The sequence below is a fragment of the Danio aesculapii genome, chromosome 9 (assembly GCF_903798145.1).
Source record: "Danio aesculapii chromosome 9, fDanAes4.1, whole genome shotgun sequence".
In the NCBI taxonomy this organism is placed as follows: Eukaryota; Metazoa; Chordata; class Actinopteri; order Cypriniformes; family Danionidae; genus Danio; species Danio aesculapii.
In genome coordinates, this window is record NC_079443.1 from 39399900 (window position 1) to 39417436 (window position 17537).

A 17537-nucleotide genomic window follows, 5' to 3' on the forward strand; every position below is an offset into this window, starting at 1 on the left:
TGGCAAAAATTGACAAAAACATATTTCAAAACACTTATAATCCTACCTGTATGTGTGTAAAGGTTTAACCACCTATATTAAAACATCAGAATTTCATTATTTCACATTATGTTCACATAGGACTGATTCAATCTCATGGGACATCAAAGGCACTTTATAGTGATAATGACCCTAGAATAGGAAAAATGTAATGACATTGACGTGCTATAAGGATCATGGTGCAGAGCCACAATAAAATTTACATCGTTATTTACTTCAATTTGCCACTAGGTTTTACCCGCTTGTTTTGAATAATTTAAAGTATATTTACATTTGTTCATATATATATATATATATATATATATATATATATATATATATATATAAATATTTTGGTACTTTATTTGTTAGCATGGACACTAACTTTGTATTTCTCTCAGAGATGCTCTTGCTCCGTTTCTCAAGCATGAAGAAGAACATCAGGCTGCAGAGATCGGAGCATCTCCTTTTCATTATGTGCTTTGTGCAGCCACTTCTCCAGCTGTGAAACTCCATGATGAAACACTCACATATCTTAATCAAGGTATGCTCAAATAACTAGCCTTGTGTTTACATTTTAATGATTGACGTTGCATTTATAGCACTTGGCGTTATTCCTTTTCAACTTATGTTCATTTTATTACTTTATACACTACCGGTGTTTGGGGTCAGTATGATTTATAAATGTTTTAAAATAAGCTTATCCTGCTCACCAAGGCTCAGGCCCAGATTAACAATTGAGAGGCCCCGGCCGCACCTTATAGTTGAATTAAAAAATAAGAATAATATAATACTTTTTTACAGCAAATAATTACAGTGTAGCAATTTATTATAGTTTAGTTAAAAAAAGAAGAAAAGAAAAGAAGTCTGTGTGCTTTTTATTGATGGTGTCATTCTCTGACAATTTAAAAATAATGACAATAATAACACTAATATTTGGTGGCTACTGTTTGGTAAGAGGAAAATATATAGTTGTCTAAGCAAAATGCGCTTTTTTACAGAGAGGGAGGCACCTTTATTAAGGCATTTGCCATCTAGTAAACGTCTAGAACGGAGCCATGAGGTCGGAGAATATGGGTGAAGCAGGGCGACTAACATTGTAAATACAAATTATTTATATTAAGATGTCTCTAACATTTAACAGCAGGTAGACAGTAACTGTTTATGGAATATTTAAAATAACTGTTTAGACACATGAAATAGGCTCAACTTTATTAAATATCCACGAGGCACTTGTGACTTTTTCATTATTTTAATTTTTAAGCAGAAATGTTCTTTCTATTAAAAATAAATGTAATTCCAATCTGATATGAAATGGGTAAAAAAAGACAAATTAGTTCATCAGACGTTGGATTCAAATCGGATTCAAATCCCCCTCATAGGGTCCCCAAGTGCGCATGGGCTCCTGGCCCTGTGCCCATAATGTCCATAGGTTATTCCGGCCCTGCATTTATTTAATCAATAATACAGTACAAATTGTCAGTTATTTTACAAATTATTTTACAAATGTTATTTCACTATAAAATAACTGTTTAAAAGTAGTTTATAATTTAATTTAATCATTTATTCCAGTGATTTTAAAGATGAATTTTCAGCTTCATTACTCCAGTCTTCAATGTCACAGGATCCTTCAGAAATCACTCTAATATTAATTATTATTATTATTATTATTATTATTATTATTATTATTATTATTATTATTATTATTATTATTATTGGTAATAGTAATAAAAGCAATAATGACTGAAGTAATAATTTCATTTGAATCTACATTCAATAAGAAAGCAGTTACTTAAAATTGTAATTAATATTTTACAATTTCAGTATTTTTTTTTTTACATTTAATAAATGCTGCCTTGATGAACAGAATAATTTATTTAAAAAAAAAAACTGGCCCCAAACTTTTGACCGGTAGTTTATACACCAGTGTCTACTTCTGTAAAAGTTTTGGATGATACTATTGATAAAACTATCAATTCTAATGACAGTCAAAGTCAACACTGTTGTAAATGATTGATTTACTTCGTTGAAAGATGATTTTAATTTTATATTGAGGGTTACAGATTATTTTACTTGTGTGTAATAATTTTTGTTTTGTTTTGTTGTCATTCAATAATAATTGAAATAATTTGTGCATTGCAAGTAAAAGCTAACTATCATAAAATACAGTAGTCAACATGTTTTTCTACATTATCCTAAGAAAAGAAAGGGTGTTGTTCAATAGTTTTAGGACAACTTTGATGAAAGGTAGTGAACCAATTCAAATTTTAACTGAAGATTAGATTAGAAGATTAGATTCAACTTTATTGTCATTACACATGTACAAGTACAAGGCAACAAAATGCAGTTTAGGTCTAACCTAAGTGCAATAGCAGCAAGTGCAGGATATACAGTGCTCAGCATATATGAGTACACCCCTCACAAATGTATCTTTTAAATTCAAATGTTTAATAGGAAGCTATACAATATTATATTTGTGCATATACATTAGATTAGTCAGTACTGAAACCAAATCTGGAGCTTATCTAACAAAATATCTTACGATAACAGTCCAAAAAACAGTACACCTAAATTTAAATGTTATAGACGAATATTAAATACAAATTTATAAAAGAGGAAAAAAATCAAGAGAAGCAAAAAAATTTTAATTTAGTTGAAATTTTGCAGTTTGTAAATTTATTTTGCTTGAAGTTAATTGTATTATCTTTCAATTTCTAAATATTTTTGGTGGCTAAAATATTATTTTAATAAACATATCTGTTTAATAAATCTGTTTTGTTTAAATTCACCAAAATACATTGCCTATATTCACTGAGAAATGGAGACAAATATTAATTTTCAAAACAGGGTGTACTCAATTACGCTCAGCACTTTAGGTATAAGTTATTAAGTGCAATTATAGAAAAACTATGCTGATATTTACAGATGAATGTACTATGAACATAATATACAGGTTGTATTGACTATGAACAAAGATTTACAAAAGATGAATATATGTACAGATTGCTATTAATAATCAGAGGTATGCAGATAGATATGACACATACTGTATAGTGATTTATTATACAAAGTGACACTGCCAGTCTTTTGTTCTTGGAATAACTGCACCTTTTTCTTGTTATAATGCACTGTAGGTCAGTCCTATGAAATCCGTATGCTTAACAGGAAGCTGGTGGAGTATACAGATGTAAGCAGCAAATATGTAAAGGTAGGTTAAAGTCCCCAAGAAATCAAAACTAACCATATTGATTTTGTTAGCTCACATGGCTTATCTGTGCATGTCATTACGAAATAAAAATTGTTTGCCCTTCTAATCCTTAATTGAAATATGTAAATGCACTTCCTGTTTGTTTTCAGTTAAATTATCAGATTACTTGATTTTGAGGTATTGGTCATGGTTAATTATGTTATGTTAACAAACAGAAATGGTGAGGAGGAGGAGGCTTCTGTTAATGGTTGTAATAGCTCTTCTCCTTTCCTGATCTTTCTGAATTAAATGCCTGCTTTACTACATCCAATCAGCTCGCAGTATTAACAATCACTGAAAACTCTCATTTAATATTGTGTTTCTCTAGGAACTGTGTCATAATATATGAATAAAAGTAACGATCACAGCTTCCGGTTTATTGAGACTTTAAGGGAATGATGATGACACTATATGATTTTGTTTTAGTGCATCACTTGTTTGTACACTAGTTACAGCACAGCTCAGACTTACCACATACATTTTTGTTTTTATGGAAAAAATTTTATTAGTTTGACCTAGAAATAAACAGTTTTAGAGTATTAATAAATGTAAAACAATAAAGGTTCAGATTCATTCATTTATTTTAAGTCAGCTTAGTCCCTTTATTAATCCAGGGTCGCCACAGCGGAATGAACCGCCAACTTATCCAGCATATGTTTTACGCAGCGGGTGCCCTTCTAGCTGCAACTTATCACTGGGAAACATGCATACACGTCCATTCACACACATACACTACAGACAATTTAGCTTACCCAATTCACCTGTAGCGCATGTGTTTATACTGTGGGGGAAACCGGAGCACCCGGAGGAAACCCACGCGGACACAGAGAGAACATGCAAACTCCACACAGAATTGCCAACTGACCCAGCCGAGGCTCGAACCAGCGACCTTCTTGCTGTGAGGTGAGAGCGCTACTGCGCACTGTGCCACCTTGCTGCCCCAAATGTTATGATATTTTTATGACATATTAGAAGAATTATTAATACACAGGTCTATACATGTCTTCTTTGTATACATGCTTTGTTTTGTTTTTTTACTTTTGTTAAAAAATATACATTCACGGAAAATACTTTTTTTGACGTACTTATTAAAATAATTTAAAAATTTTTTTTTCAAATAGGTACAAGCTAGTGGTTTGAAGGACTGTGAAAGTATAGCATTTTTAAGTTAGGGTTAGGGTGTATTAATACTAATACAATTAATTAGTATTTAGAGGCTGCACTTGTCCTTTAAGATGCATATTAATTGAGTCTTTTTAATATGTCATCATATAACTATGCATGATAAGATTTTTTGTATAATTGCTACCCAAAATGTTTTTCTAACCATAACATGACAGTTAAACTAATAAAGAAAATAAAAAATATATGTGACATTTGGGCAACACAGTGGCTATGTGGTTAGCACTGTCACCTCGCAGCAAGAAGGTCGCTGGTTTGAGTCCTGGCTGGGTCAGTTGGCATTTCTGTATGGAGTTTGCATGTTCTCCCTGTGTTTGCGTCAGTTTTCTCTGGGTGCTTCGGTTTCCCCCACAGTCCAAAGACATGCAGTATAGGTTAACTAAGTTGCAGCTGGTGTTGTGAATTTCTCTAGTCTGGCTCACAGCACAAAACTGTTGTAAAATTCGAGCCCAAAAAAACAAAAAACCTTCGGTTGTCTTCAAAGCAGAATCCTTTAATAAGAAGAACTCAGCGTGGCTGTGGCGTCATCGAAAGAAAACTCTCAACTGTACAGCAAGCACTAGGTTTTTATACATTCTAAAACAAAGCATGCAAATGAAGTGTTGTTGTCGGCAGGGTCATGTAAGGCTGAGAAAACCTGCCCAGCTACTGACCACATAAGTTAATCAACAAAAGGGGTTTCTTCTACCTGAAAGTATCACCCGAAGACAAAGGCAGAAAACAGTGTGCAAATGATGTTCTGGAGACAGAAACCGTCTGACCAGGTGACCGAAAAGAGAAAACTATAGACAGCCGTGCTGTGAAACTGACAATTTGCATTACTTTGGAGACAGTCAGGGCTCAGGAAACCAAGACATTTTAAGGTCTGTCACACCAGTTATATATAAATAGATAATATAAATTTATATTCTCGCACTGGAAAGGCATCTGCTGTGTAAAATATATGCTGGATAAGTTGGCGGTTCATTCCACTGTGGCAGAACATTCTACCAGAAACATACATTTTCGCTTAGAAAAAACATGACAGGGCTTGACTTAAGCTTGTCGTCCTCCAAAAAAATTATTCAAGAACAAGCTCAAGTCATACAGTTCAGTGATAGTGCATCCTTGATCACTGTCAGCTTCTTCTCCGTGAAATGATGCCACTTCAGTCATAGCCTTAAAGGTGTATTGCATGCATTTCAAGTTAAATTTAATGCAACTGTGACTGGACTGACCGAAACATGGGGACACTTGTAAATTTATTTGTATTATATATTTGGCGTATTTACTTGTAAAATTTATTTATAATTTCTTGTTTTTAATAAATTGATGTGAATGAAAACAACATAAACTTGTTATTTCTGAAGTTTTTTTTTTGTCTAAATTTTTGCCGAAATTTTTTTTGTCTGTAATTAGTGGGACTGTTTCTTGACGTGTTATTTGTCATACTTGTTTCCAGAGCATTGTGCGTGTTGTTTTTCATGACCGACGGCTGCAATACACAGAGCATCAGCAGCTGGAGGGATGGAGGTGGAACCGACCAGGAGACAGAATTCTGGATATAGGTGGGATCTGACTTCATAATAAAGCAGATTTCTAAAGGACCGTATCAAACACATTGTCATATATTTCACAACGTTCAGATATCCCACTGTCAGTGGGCATAATAGAGCCTCACGCTCACCCACTCCAGCTCAACACCATAGAATTCCTCTGGGATCCTGACAAAAATGCCTCTGTCTTCATTCAGGTAAAGCTATTCTTTTATTTTATTTCTGAAGCGAGAAACATAAGCTGTAACTTCTCTGTTTCTATATATACAGGTAAATTGCATTAGCACAGAGTTCACTCCGAGAAAACACGGTGGAGAGAAAGGTGTCCCTTTTCGGATTCAGATTGACACCTTCACAGCCAGTGCACATGGAGAATACACTGAACACATGTGCTCCGCCAGCTGCCAGGTCAAAGTCTTCAAGGTAAAGCATCTTAAAGACCCCACATTTAATCATTTAGTAGATGCTTTTGTCCAAAGCGACTTACAAGTGAGGATGCAATTAAACATAAAGAGGCATTACACACAAGAAGCGCTGTTTGTGTGGGATTAGGTAGATCGTTTCACAAGCTGGTAACAGTGAATGAAAAGGTTCTGGAAAGTGATTTACAGCCTCTCTGTGATGGCACCACCATTGTGCGAACAATCAAAACATTCTATGAAAGAAATAAAAGGGTGTGCTATATCGAAACAAAATTCAAGGACTTTCTCAGTAACTCTAAGCTAACAATATTAAGGGCTGTCATAGATAAATAAATGTGATGCTAATGATGCCTATAGTTGGCAGTCAGTTCCTGTCTAAAAGCTAATAGTTCACCCAAAAATTAAAAGTCTGTTATTAATTACTCATCCTCAACTTTTAAAGACATTTGTTCATCTTTGAAATACAAATTAAGGTATTTTAAAGGAAACCTGAGAGCTCCATTATCCTCCATAGACAGCAAGGGCAATGAAATGTTCTGTCCAGAAAGGTACCAAAAAACATCGTCCAAACATTGTATGTGACTTCAGTGGTTCAACCATAATTTAATGAAGCTACGATAATACTTTTGTCCAATCAAAAATAATGAATTCAGTCTTCCTCTGTTAAAGCAAAGTACAATATTATCATAAACTACACAGTAAAATCCTCTGAATAAAATTTACTCAGTTTAGATAATATTTGCTCCCTTTCTAAATTGAGTTAAAGTTACTCAAGTTAATGAGACAATGAAAGGATTAATTAGGTGATGATTGAGCACTGATGATGAACACCTGCTGTTAATAAACAGAAACACAGAAGAGAACCACAAAACTACAAATGACTTCAGTCTCAGCCTTAGATGAAATCAGCTAAAATATAAAACATTAAAGCTACGGTCACACCAGGCTTTGTGTGTGCGAAATTCTGTCGTGCGGCGCTGCGAAAAGGGGCGGGATTAAACAAGATGATTAGACATTAAAAAAGCGAGCGATTGCTCCACGTTTTTAATTTCTGTCCAGAGAGGTCATGTTTTGATCCTCAATTGGTCTCATGCAGTCAAGTGATGCGATTTAGCTGGTCAGAGTTCACCAAGCTTGAACTTTGCACCGCAGCAACCTGCGAAACTTAACGCATGACCCCGCGTTTCCGGTCTGACGTATTCGAGTGCGTATGAATGGAAGTCTATGGGAAGAAAAGTCAAGTGTGACCGCACCTTAAATCTCTCAAAATCTCAGCAGATGATCATTAAGCAACTCCACAATCAGCAGCTTTACTTATTACCAACCTGTTTGTCCAAATACCAAATACTCTCTGAACTCTCTGAACAAGTTTTGCTTGGAGGATTAATTACAAACTCTAAATATCTGCTTTTATGCGTATTGGGAAAAAATAAGGTCATACAATTTTGGAATAACATGATTATAAGCAAATTATGATCGAATTTAAAGGTTTGGTTGAACTGTCATTTATTGATTTAATTGATTTAACTTTATTAAGCCAAAGGGTGCAGATCGCAAGCTCAAGACTGACAGAGAGAAGATCGAGAAACGGAGTCCTCAAGATAAAGAAAAATACCAACTGTCCTATAAAACAACTGTGTTGACTGAGGTAGGAAATCTGCCTTTTCATTATATTACATAGTTAAACATCATAACAGTATTGCTGCTAATTACTTTTAGTGAGTACATTTATTTGGACACCATTCATTAATTTAAAGGGCACCTATGGTGAAAAATCTACTTTTCAAGCTGTTTGGACAGACATATGTGCAGGTATGATGTATAGACTGTCATATTGGGGTGAAATAAACACACCCAGTCCTTTTTTATTCAATTTAACAACATAAAAAACGGTGGACCAATTGGATCGGTTTTCAGATCGACCGCAACTTGACGTAGGAGTACGATCCCCCCGCCCACCGAATTGATTGATAGCTGCGCGTATTAACATGTCCCGGTAGTCACATGTAAAATCTTATTAACATGACCAGACGTGCGCAAAGCAACCGGGTATAAAAGGTATGTTCAGTTCGCTAGGTTCATCAATCATCATCAAATGTGATCAAGAGTAACTTTCACATGTTTAAAATGTTTTAAAACAGTGCATGTGTGTAATGAATTACAGCGATTTAGCTTAGCTTTACTTCATCAGCACAGCCACGTGTCAGAACAATTATAAAAGAAGACGCTTCAATCCCGGTTTGTGGACATTAAATCAGGGTTATTTTGTACATTCACATAAAAGATATCCATACAGCAGTGGAGATTAACCTGTATCCTATCACATATGCGTGCAAAGTCAGTGCAAAACTAGACGCGCTTTGTCTGTCTCTCATTCTCTGTGTGTGTGTGTGTGTGTGTGTGTGTGTGTGTGTGTGTGTGTGTGTGTGTGTGTGTGTGTGTGTGTGACTGCGCTGTGTATCTGTGTATGCGCGCTTGACCTTTGTAGCGACATTGTGTGTGACTCGTCGATGCAACTGCACAACAAATACTCAATGTTAAAGTTCTTACAGTAGTATTTCTCACAAACGCTTTGTGAGGTCTGCTTCCTTTAAGTCTGTCTGTTGTCTGACGCAGCCGAGGGAGGAGATTAAGGCACGCAGAAAGGCACGTAGAAACGGTGGGCGGGGAGGACTAGCCTTAAAGGCGCAGTATGACAAAACAGCCCCCTAGTGAAAAAATTTATAAAATAGAACCTTGTCAAAGGTATAATGAAAAATCTGATGGGTGTTTTGAGCTGAAACTTTACAGACACATTCACTCTGATTAGGAGTCTACCATGTAAACAGTGATTTTGATTAATTTGATCTGATTAAGGTCATAATCAAACAAAACAGAAATTGGATTAAGATATGTGGAGTATGCCGATTTTAGTGGCATTATTGAAGTGCAGTACAGACATGTAAACACCTTAATCAAACTCTAACCGTTGTGAAGGATTTTCGCGGATGCAGAGTTTTTTTCCCCATACGACGTATGGTATCAAATTCCATTAAAACAACACTCGTCCAGCAGTTCATACTTGCATCCAATATCTCGTTTGTCACGGAGGGCATGCATGGAATGTTCCTGAATGAAAGTGAAAGGGCCAAACTGCAGTTAAAGGGAAACACCTGAAATAACATAAAACTCCAGAGGAAACGTGGATAGCGCAGTGAAGCAATGACGTTAATTGAATTATGTGCTATACTATGTAAAACGGGATCATAAAAGGAACATTCAAAAAGTAACTCATGTATACACCTTATTATTGTCTTATTCAGATTAAGGTGAATAATTTGATTTCTGTAGTCCATGTAAACGGAGTCATTGTTGTTTTAAATATAATGCTAATGACAGAGGTAGTCTTTTTTTTTAAGTGGATTTTGAAAAGAGCATATTTTTCATCAAATGTTCACTTCTGTGCACATGTTAATTATTGAGATCTTTCAAGCTGGCATCACTCTGTTGAATTTTCCATGTCTCCTTTGAGTGTTTTCTTAAATTGACTGGACATTTAGCCCTCTCACACACACAAACATACACTGTATGGAATTCACATGCTTGTTTGTTGGACCCAAGCAATCCATATTGAAAATAAGGTCAATATTCTTTGTAACAAGTACATTTCTTTTTCTTTCAGTGCTCCCCTTGGCCTGAAGCCCCATCTATCAGCAGCACGAGCAACACTCCATCACCTGCTTATCACAGCGCTCACACTTCCTACAGCTTTCCAGAGGAGTGAGTCCTTATTGAGGTTGAAATCACCTTATGAATACATAAACACAATCACAATCCTGTTTTGTTGCAATTATAGAAACTGCTCTCCAGACCAGCAGGGGGAGCTACTTCTGCCCATCTGCTCTGATGTAAGTACGGCAGGCTGGTAAAAACATTAATACCGTGCTCTCTTATCTTTATAGGTTTGTGTTTGAGGACATGGATGATGCTATTCTTCTTCTTTTTGCCATTAGCACCTGTTGCCATCGTCCTCCACACAGGACACGCAGCAGTGGCTTCATCGTAACAGGTTCTCCTCTTTCTGCAGGCTCTTCTCTGGCTTCTCAGGTGGGCTGAAGAATTCTCTCAGAAAATCATGTTGTTAGACATCGTACTGGTTTAATCATGGATCAAATTCAGGCTGTGATGGACAGATTAAAGCCAAAAGTATACTTAGTTTTAGTTATACATTACTAAAAATCATTTGATAAAGTGGTTGCACACTGACAAAACATTATGTTATATAGGCTGTTATTAAAACATTATATAGGTTCATTCTGAAAACGTAGCCCTATATACATTTCTGGAGATCGCGAATTATGTAGTCAGAAGTATGTATGGCTGCATTCTGTTTTTAAATTAATGAGACGGGGCGGTATGACACCGTTCCTTTTCACGTGAGCAGCTGATCGGTCGGTTGGTCAGTCAGTCAGTCGACAGCGGCCTCTGATAGATTTATGTGAGAACAGCAGGAGCGAATGGCACTCAAGGGTGAAATTTTAGATCTTAAAATGTGTACACAGCACCCTCTGGTGGATTTACGTGAGAACAGCAGGAGCGAATGGCACTCACGCAAGAATTTTGAGATCTTAAAAAGTGTACTCAGTGGTTTTTGGTGGATTTACATGAAAACAGCAGGAGCGAATGGCTCTCACGCGAGAAATTTGAGATCTTAAAAAGTGTACAGAGCGCCCTCTGGTGGACTTACATGAGAACAGCAGAAGCGAATGGCACTCATGCAAGACATTTGAGATCTAAAGAAGTGAGCGGTGGCGCAGTGGGTAGCAAGTTCCCCTCACAGCTAGAAGGTCGCTGGTTCGAGCCTCAGTTGGGTCAGCTGGCATTTCTGTGTGGAGTTTGCATGTTCTCCCAATGTTTGCGTGGGTTTCCTCCGGGTGCTCCTGCTTCCCCAACAAGTCCAGAGACATGTGGTATAGGTAAATTGAATAAGCTAAACTGGCCGTAGTGTATGTGAGTTTGTGTATGAGTGTGTGGGTGTTTCCCAGTGTTGGGTTGCTTTTGTGTAAAAACATATGCTGGATAAGTTGGCGGTTCATTCCGCTGTGGCGACCCCAGATTAATAAAGGGACTAAGCCGAAAAGAATACAGTAAGCATAAAAATCAACAACATTCTAAACCCTTGTTATTAGCAACACCAGTGAATTGCAGTTAGGTTAAGTCATCTGCAGCCAGCAACTTATTCCTATTTGTGCACGGTTAACATACAAGAGACTAAATGTGATTCAGTGCCCTGAATGATGTACTTGCACTTGCAAATTCATTTTTTCATTCTGATTAGAGACATACAGACACTCCTCACAGTGCTGAGAGCAACATGTCGACAAAAATGTATACTTTCTGCTTGGATAACATAATAAACACACAAGAAATATTTGTTATGATTTCAGGTTCCGATCTGCTAAAAATGGGTCGAGAAGACTTCATTCAGATCTGTGGTCCTGCTGACGGCATTCGTCTTTTCAATGCAATCAAAGGAAGGTGAGTCGCCTCACTTACCAAACAAATCATTCAAACCTGTGTCTAAACATGTTATTTACACTCTCTGTGTCGATGTTTCTCAGGTGCATCCAGCCGCGTCTCACTGTCTATGTCTCCCAGCTGCAGAACAGGATCCAGCCGCACACAAAAGCAGTGGGTGATGGCGGTAGGAAACAGTGCTATTTATAGGATTTCCTGACATGCAGAATGAGCATTTATTCTTAATACTGTAATTGTTTTTGTTTGTAGTCTACCATGCACTCTACCTAGAGGACCTAACTGTCCTTGAGCTCACTGAGAAGATAGCCAATCTATATAATGTTCCCTCACAGCAAATACATGGTGTATATAGACAAGGGCCGAAGGGGATCTATGTCTTGGTTTCAGATGAGGTAAGAACGTCTAAAGTCGAGTCGGGAGAATCCAGAGATTTGCAGATCATTCAGAAACTGTTGGTTATATAACCTGTACAATGACTAGTTCTTCCAAAGGACAAAGTGTTGCATGTTTACAAAGTTGGCAAGACCTTGGCATCAGGATGGCTTCTTCAGAAAATGTGCATGGCTTGAATGTGAGAAGGGGTTTTCAAACATTTTTTCAGGGATATTTAGATCAAGAATTGTTTGATGATATTAAAATACTCTTTTTAAGAATCACAGTTTTGTCAACAATAAGTTTTAAATAAATTAAAATGTAATCATATTTAATATGACCACTTTGGGTTCTATTTTAACAATCTAAGTGCAAAGCATTAAGGGCGTGACTGAATCCACTTTTGCTATTTTAAGGACCGAAAAATATGCTCTGCTCCCCGGCGCATGGTCTAACAGGGTTGTGCTTATTCTCTTAATGAGTTCTAGGTGTGTTTTGAGCATAACGTGCATCAAACCATTCAGAGTGTCATCTCACATTCCCTTTAAGAGTCAGTTGCGTCGCGCCATGGTGCATTTGCTATTTACATGGCAGACTTTGCAAGTGGAAAAACTGAATGCTTCACTAGTGAGAAAACAGTTTAACAGAACATCTGCAGCGCAAGGCTAAAGAACGAGCCTCCTCAATTCGGCCTCATTACTTTCTCATTACTTTACTTTTACTCTTAAACTTTACTCCTTTACTTTTGTAGAGTAAGGAAATAGTGGAAACTCACTCCACTGAAAAATCTTCACCAGTTGGCGAAAGTGAAGAATTAAAAAACCTCGAGAGAAACCAGGCTCAGTTGGGCACGACCATTTCTCCTGTGGCCAAATGTCTTGTGGCTTTCATATTTTACTAAGTAGAGCTTAGAATAAGTATGTTGTTTAATTCTTACATAAATATACCTATTTATTCCAAATGAAACTGGAACAATGTTTTACTTTATATGTATGTACAGTTGAAGTCAGAATTATTAGCCCTCCAGTTATATTTTAATTCTCTTATGTTTTTCCCCAATTCCTGTTTAATGGTGAAAATATTTTTTTCAACACATTTCTAAACATAATAGTTTTAATAACTATTTTCTAATAACTGATTTGTTTTATCTTTACCATGATAAACAGTACATCATATTTTACTAGATATATTTCAAGATATTAGTATTCAGCTTAAAGTGCAAATTAAAGGCTTATTTAGGTTAACTAGGCACGTTAGGGTAAGGCAAGTCAATGTATACCAATGGTTTGTTCTGTAGCCAATCAAAAAAATGGGGGCTAATAATATTGACCTTTAAAAAAATAAAAACAGCTTTTATTCTAGCTGAAATAAAGCAAATAAGACTTTCTCCAGAAAAAAAATACTGTGAAAATGTTCTTAATCTGCTAAATATCACTTGAGAAATGAATAAAGAATAAGAAGAAAAGAATAAATATTGTACAGGGGGCTAATAATTTTGCGGTCAGCTGTATATAACTATCTGTATCTAAAACAGCGCTCTTAACCTAACATTTATTTATTTATTATATATAAAAAAAAAATTCAGAACAAAACAAAAAACAAAACAATTAAATTAAACAGAACAGAAACCATACAATACAAGTTTCAAGGGTCACCCAATACAATCTTATTTACATTTGTATTTATGGTTGATAAAATGTTGCTATATAAAATGTTGTTGAGGGTTGCATATCAAAAGATCAACAGGCTTCAGATGTATATAAATGAAAGCACCACAATAAAATTAAAACATTACATTTCTTCTCAGCCATTTATCCCAGTATGCAGAAATTTTATAGCATTGTTGTCTCAAGGTCAAGTGTCAGTACTTCCATATCATACACCTCTTTTACTATATCATGCCATTCACCTACAGATGGAGGATCTTCCTTGAACCATTTCTTTGTAATGGCCTTTTTGCTAGATGTTAGTAGTGTATTGAGAAGATATGCATCATTTGTTGGCATTTTTGAAGAGTAAATTCCCAGGTACATAGCTTTAAAATTACATTCCAGATTCAATCACATTATTGCATTTATCTCTTTATTTAAATCCTGCCAATAGGTGTGTATAATATTACAATCCCAAAATATGTGGAAATGATCAGCCCATACATTTCCACATTTTCTCCAGCATTCACCATTTTTTATCTCTAGTTTGAAAGTGCTTTATTTTAGGTGTCATAAATTGCCTAACATTTATAACCAAAATCAGTTATTGACTATATAAAGAGAATAGATTCATTAATCCATTCATACAGTATTCAAAAGTGTTGGTGTGATTACGAGTATTTGGCTTTTTCAGATGGTGCAGAACTTTACAGAGGAGACGAGCTTCACTATCAGCACTGTAAAAGGTAACTTCACGGACATGCTGTTTTTATCTTAACTATACTGATTAGGCCGTCTGGTTATCTAACAGGAGTTATGGGGCAAAAATTGCCTACATATTTGCTGACTTCAAACGCAAACAAAAGCAGCAATGCTATATATGGTTGTGTCAACATTCTGGTCTTAATGGTTCACTGATCAGGCAATAGTTCAGAAGTTTTCAGACTTCTAGGAATGTATTTGTCAAAAACAGGTTACTATATATAAATATATCTATATGTGTAAAATATAGGCTGACACAGTGGCTCAGTGGTTAGCACTGTCGCCTCACAGCAAGAAGGCCGCTGGTTCGAGTCTGTGTTCGCATGGGCCATAGTGTATGCGTGTGCATGTGAGAGTGTATGGGTGTTTCCCAGTACTGGGTTGCAGCTGGAAAGGTATCCGCTGTGTAAAACAATTACTGAATAAGTTGGTCGTTCATTCTGCTGTGACTACCCCTGATGAATAAAATGATTAAGCCAAAGAAACATGAATGAATGTCAAAAATGGGTTACTATATACATCTAATATACATCTATATAAATCTGATACTAAATACTATAAAAAGTCACTATGAATCTACACTTTGCAGTCATATGTGTTTAATGCTGCTTTTTTCTTCCTGTGTGATGAAAGATGAAAGGAATGAAGGATATCATGTTGTCCTGAAGTGACTTGACTGAAGCATGGTCTGTAGCTTCTCTTCGTAATACTGGACTGTTTTTCAGCTAAATATCACCTGGTGGAATGTGAAACAAATGAATATGGATGATTTTTGTATGATGACTGTGCCTCACTATAAAGAGAGAGAATCTTCTGGAAGGTTTTACTGGTAACTAATTAATATATTAATTGTGTAAGTTATGCTCTTTTTTTTTTTTTCTTTTTTTTTTTTTTTTTTTACATATTTTTGTTTCTATGTGTTTTATAGTAATTGTTTTTATCATGTAAAATTAAATTCTTGAATTCTTTTCAAAACATAATCTGACGTTTATTTCCTATTTTATAGTTTTCAAAATAGTAAAAGGTGTGATTTATCATGCAAGTGGCCTTACCAAAAACAAAACTCAACATTTCATTTACATTGCTCTGCATATATAAGTACACCCCTCACTATACTATCTTTTAAATTCATATGTTTAGTAGGAAGCTATACAATATTATATTTGTGCATATACATTAGATTAGTCAGTACTGAAGCCAAATCTGGAGCTAATCTAACAAAATAACTCACGATAATGATCCAAAAACTAGTACACCCAAATACATGTTATAGAAAAATATTAAATACAAATTTTAAAGAAGGGGGAAATCAAGAGAAGCAGAAAAAATAAAAAATATAGTTGAAATTTTGCAGTTTGTAATTGTTTTGCTTGAATTTAATTGTATTATCTTTCAATTTCTAAATATGTTCTGTGACTAAAATATTATTTTAATAAATCTATCGTTTTTGTTTAAAATACATTGTCTATATTCACTGAGAAATGGACAAAAATATTCATTTTCAAAATGAGGTGTACTCTACGCTGAGCTCTGTAAATATGCGTATATTGAATTTTTTTGTATGTCATTTGTTTCTTAAAAAACACTTAAAATGTAGCATTTTAAAATGTTGATAGTCACCTCTAACTAGAAATAATCTCTGTTTCATATTGGACTGGTTCTGTTGATCAGAATGAGGATATTTAAATAAAAGTCTTTGCTCAGGATGTTTTCCTGCTTTGCATTTTGAAGTTGAGTTTTTCTAACAGATAAATGATTATGTATTTTTGTACGACATGATATTATCTCACCAATATTATCTATTTATATGAAATTATCATGATGAGCTTTGTTGCTAGAGAACCTTTAAAAATGTTGAGAAATGTTTATGCCTTCATTTTATAAACTCTTGAACGGTAAATGTTAAACAAAGGAACATGTTTTACTTATTTTTTTTTTTATATTTATGTATTTACTATATTTTTGATTAAACCACTGTAAGGGCTGGGCCAATAAACAATATTATTTAATTCAATTCATCTTTATTTCTATTGCGCTTTTATAATGTAAATTGTGTCAAAGCAGCTTGACATAGAAGTTATAGTAAATTGAAACAGTCAGTCCAGTTTTATATTGAATCGCAATAAAATTTATGTCAATAACAATGATAAGCTCTGGACTTTTTACTCTATATCAAGGGTGCCCAAACTGTTTCGCATGAAGGGCCAAAAACCAAATCTCATTGATAGCCATGGGCTGAAGATAAATATACCAAACTATTTTACTTTAAAGTTGCCATGGGTAGTTTCCTAATTTTTTTCATAATATTAAAAAAATAAATAGAAAAATTTACTTTGTATCGAATTGTATCGTAACTAATGCAGTATAACTTTTTAAATGATAACTTATTCCAATAAAAACAAACAATAACATTTATAACACAGTGGAGTTCAATGCTGAATACACTAGTCAAGCAGAAACTGCCTTTGCCTTGATTCACTCACCAAAGTCTCTGCACTGTCCTCTATTCGTCGTATGTATTAAATAACTATTAATACATATTAAATCTGATTCTTCACACCATTACAATTGAAAAATTGAATTTGAAATGACAATCTCTAAACCATTCTTACATGGGATGGCGGGCCAAATCAAAGGTTACCATGGGCCCTAGTTTGGGCATCTTTGCTCTATATTAGTCTAAGAGCCAGTCACAAAGCAGAAATGTGCATCAATGGGAATCTAAAAGTGTGTTGATATTAGAGATGCAGCGAATTTTCGGCTGCCAAATATTGTCGCCCATCTAAAAATAGGCTATTTAATTAGAGTGGACCCTCTAATTTTTGTGGCTTCA

The 17537-nt window shown here is 35.1% G+C and overlaps 1 protein-coding gene across 2 annotated transcripts in view; it reads left to right on the plus strand.

The window, feature by feature from the left end:
* Nucleotides 1-16410, plus strand: part of tfcp2l1 (transcription factor CP2-like 1) — an 18749-nt gene extending 2339 nt beyond the window's left edge. Inside the window, exons 2-15 of one of the 2 annotated variants that reach the window (XM_056465666.1) lie at nucleotides 420-562; nucleotides 3153-3226; nucleotides 5889-5994; nucleotides 6073-6179; nucleotides 6253-6405; nucleotides 7942-8052; nucleotides 10066-10163; nucleotides 10240-10291; nucleotides 10397-10490; nucleotides 11831-11921; nucleotides 12005-12087; nucleotides 12171-12313; nucleotides 14637-14688; nucleotides 15338-16410. In XM_056465666.1, coding sequence (XP_056321641.1) covers nucleotides 420-562; nucleotides 3153-3226; nucleotides 5889-5994; nucleotides 6073-6179; nucleotides 6253-6405; nucleotides 7942-8052; nucleotides 10066-10163; nucleotides 10240-10291; nucleotides 10397-10490; nucleotides 11831-11921; nucleotides 12005-12087; nucleotides 12171-12313; nucleotides 14637-14688; nucleotides 15338-15375 — 1345 coding nt within the window. In that variant the 3' untranslated portion in view covers nucleotides 15376-16410. Of the gene's footprint in view, nucleotides 1-419; nucleotides 563-3152; nucleotides 3227-5888; nucleotides 5995-6072; nucleotides 6180-6252; nucleotides 6406-7941; nucleotides 8053-10065; nucleotides 10164-10239; nucleotides 10292-10396; nucleotides 10491-11830; nucleotides 11922-12004; nucleotides 12088-12170; nucleotides 12314-14636; nucleotides 14689-15337 lie in introns of those variants that run through there. The other variant, XM_056465667.1, reaches the window with a different exon arrangement.
* The last annotated feature ends 1127 nt before the right edge of the window (nucleotides 16411-17537 follow it).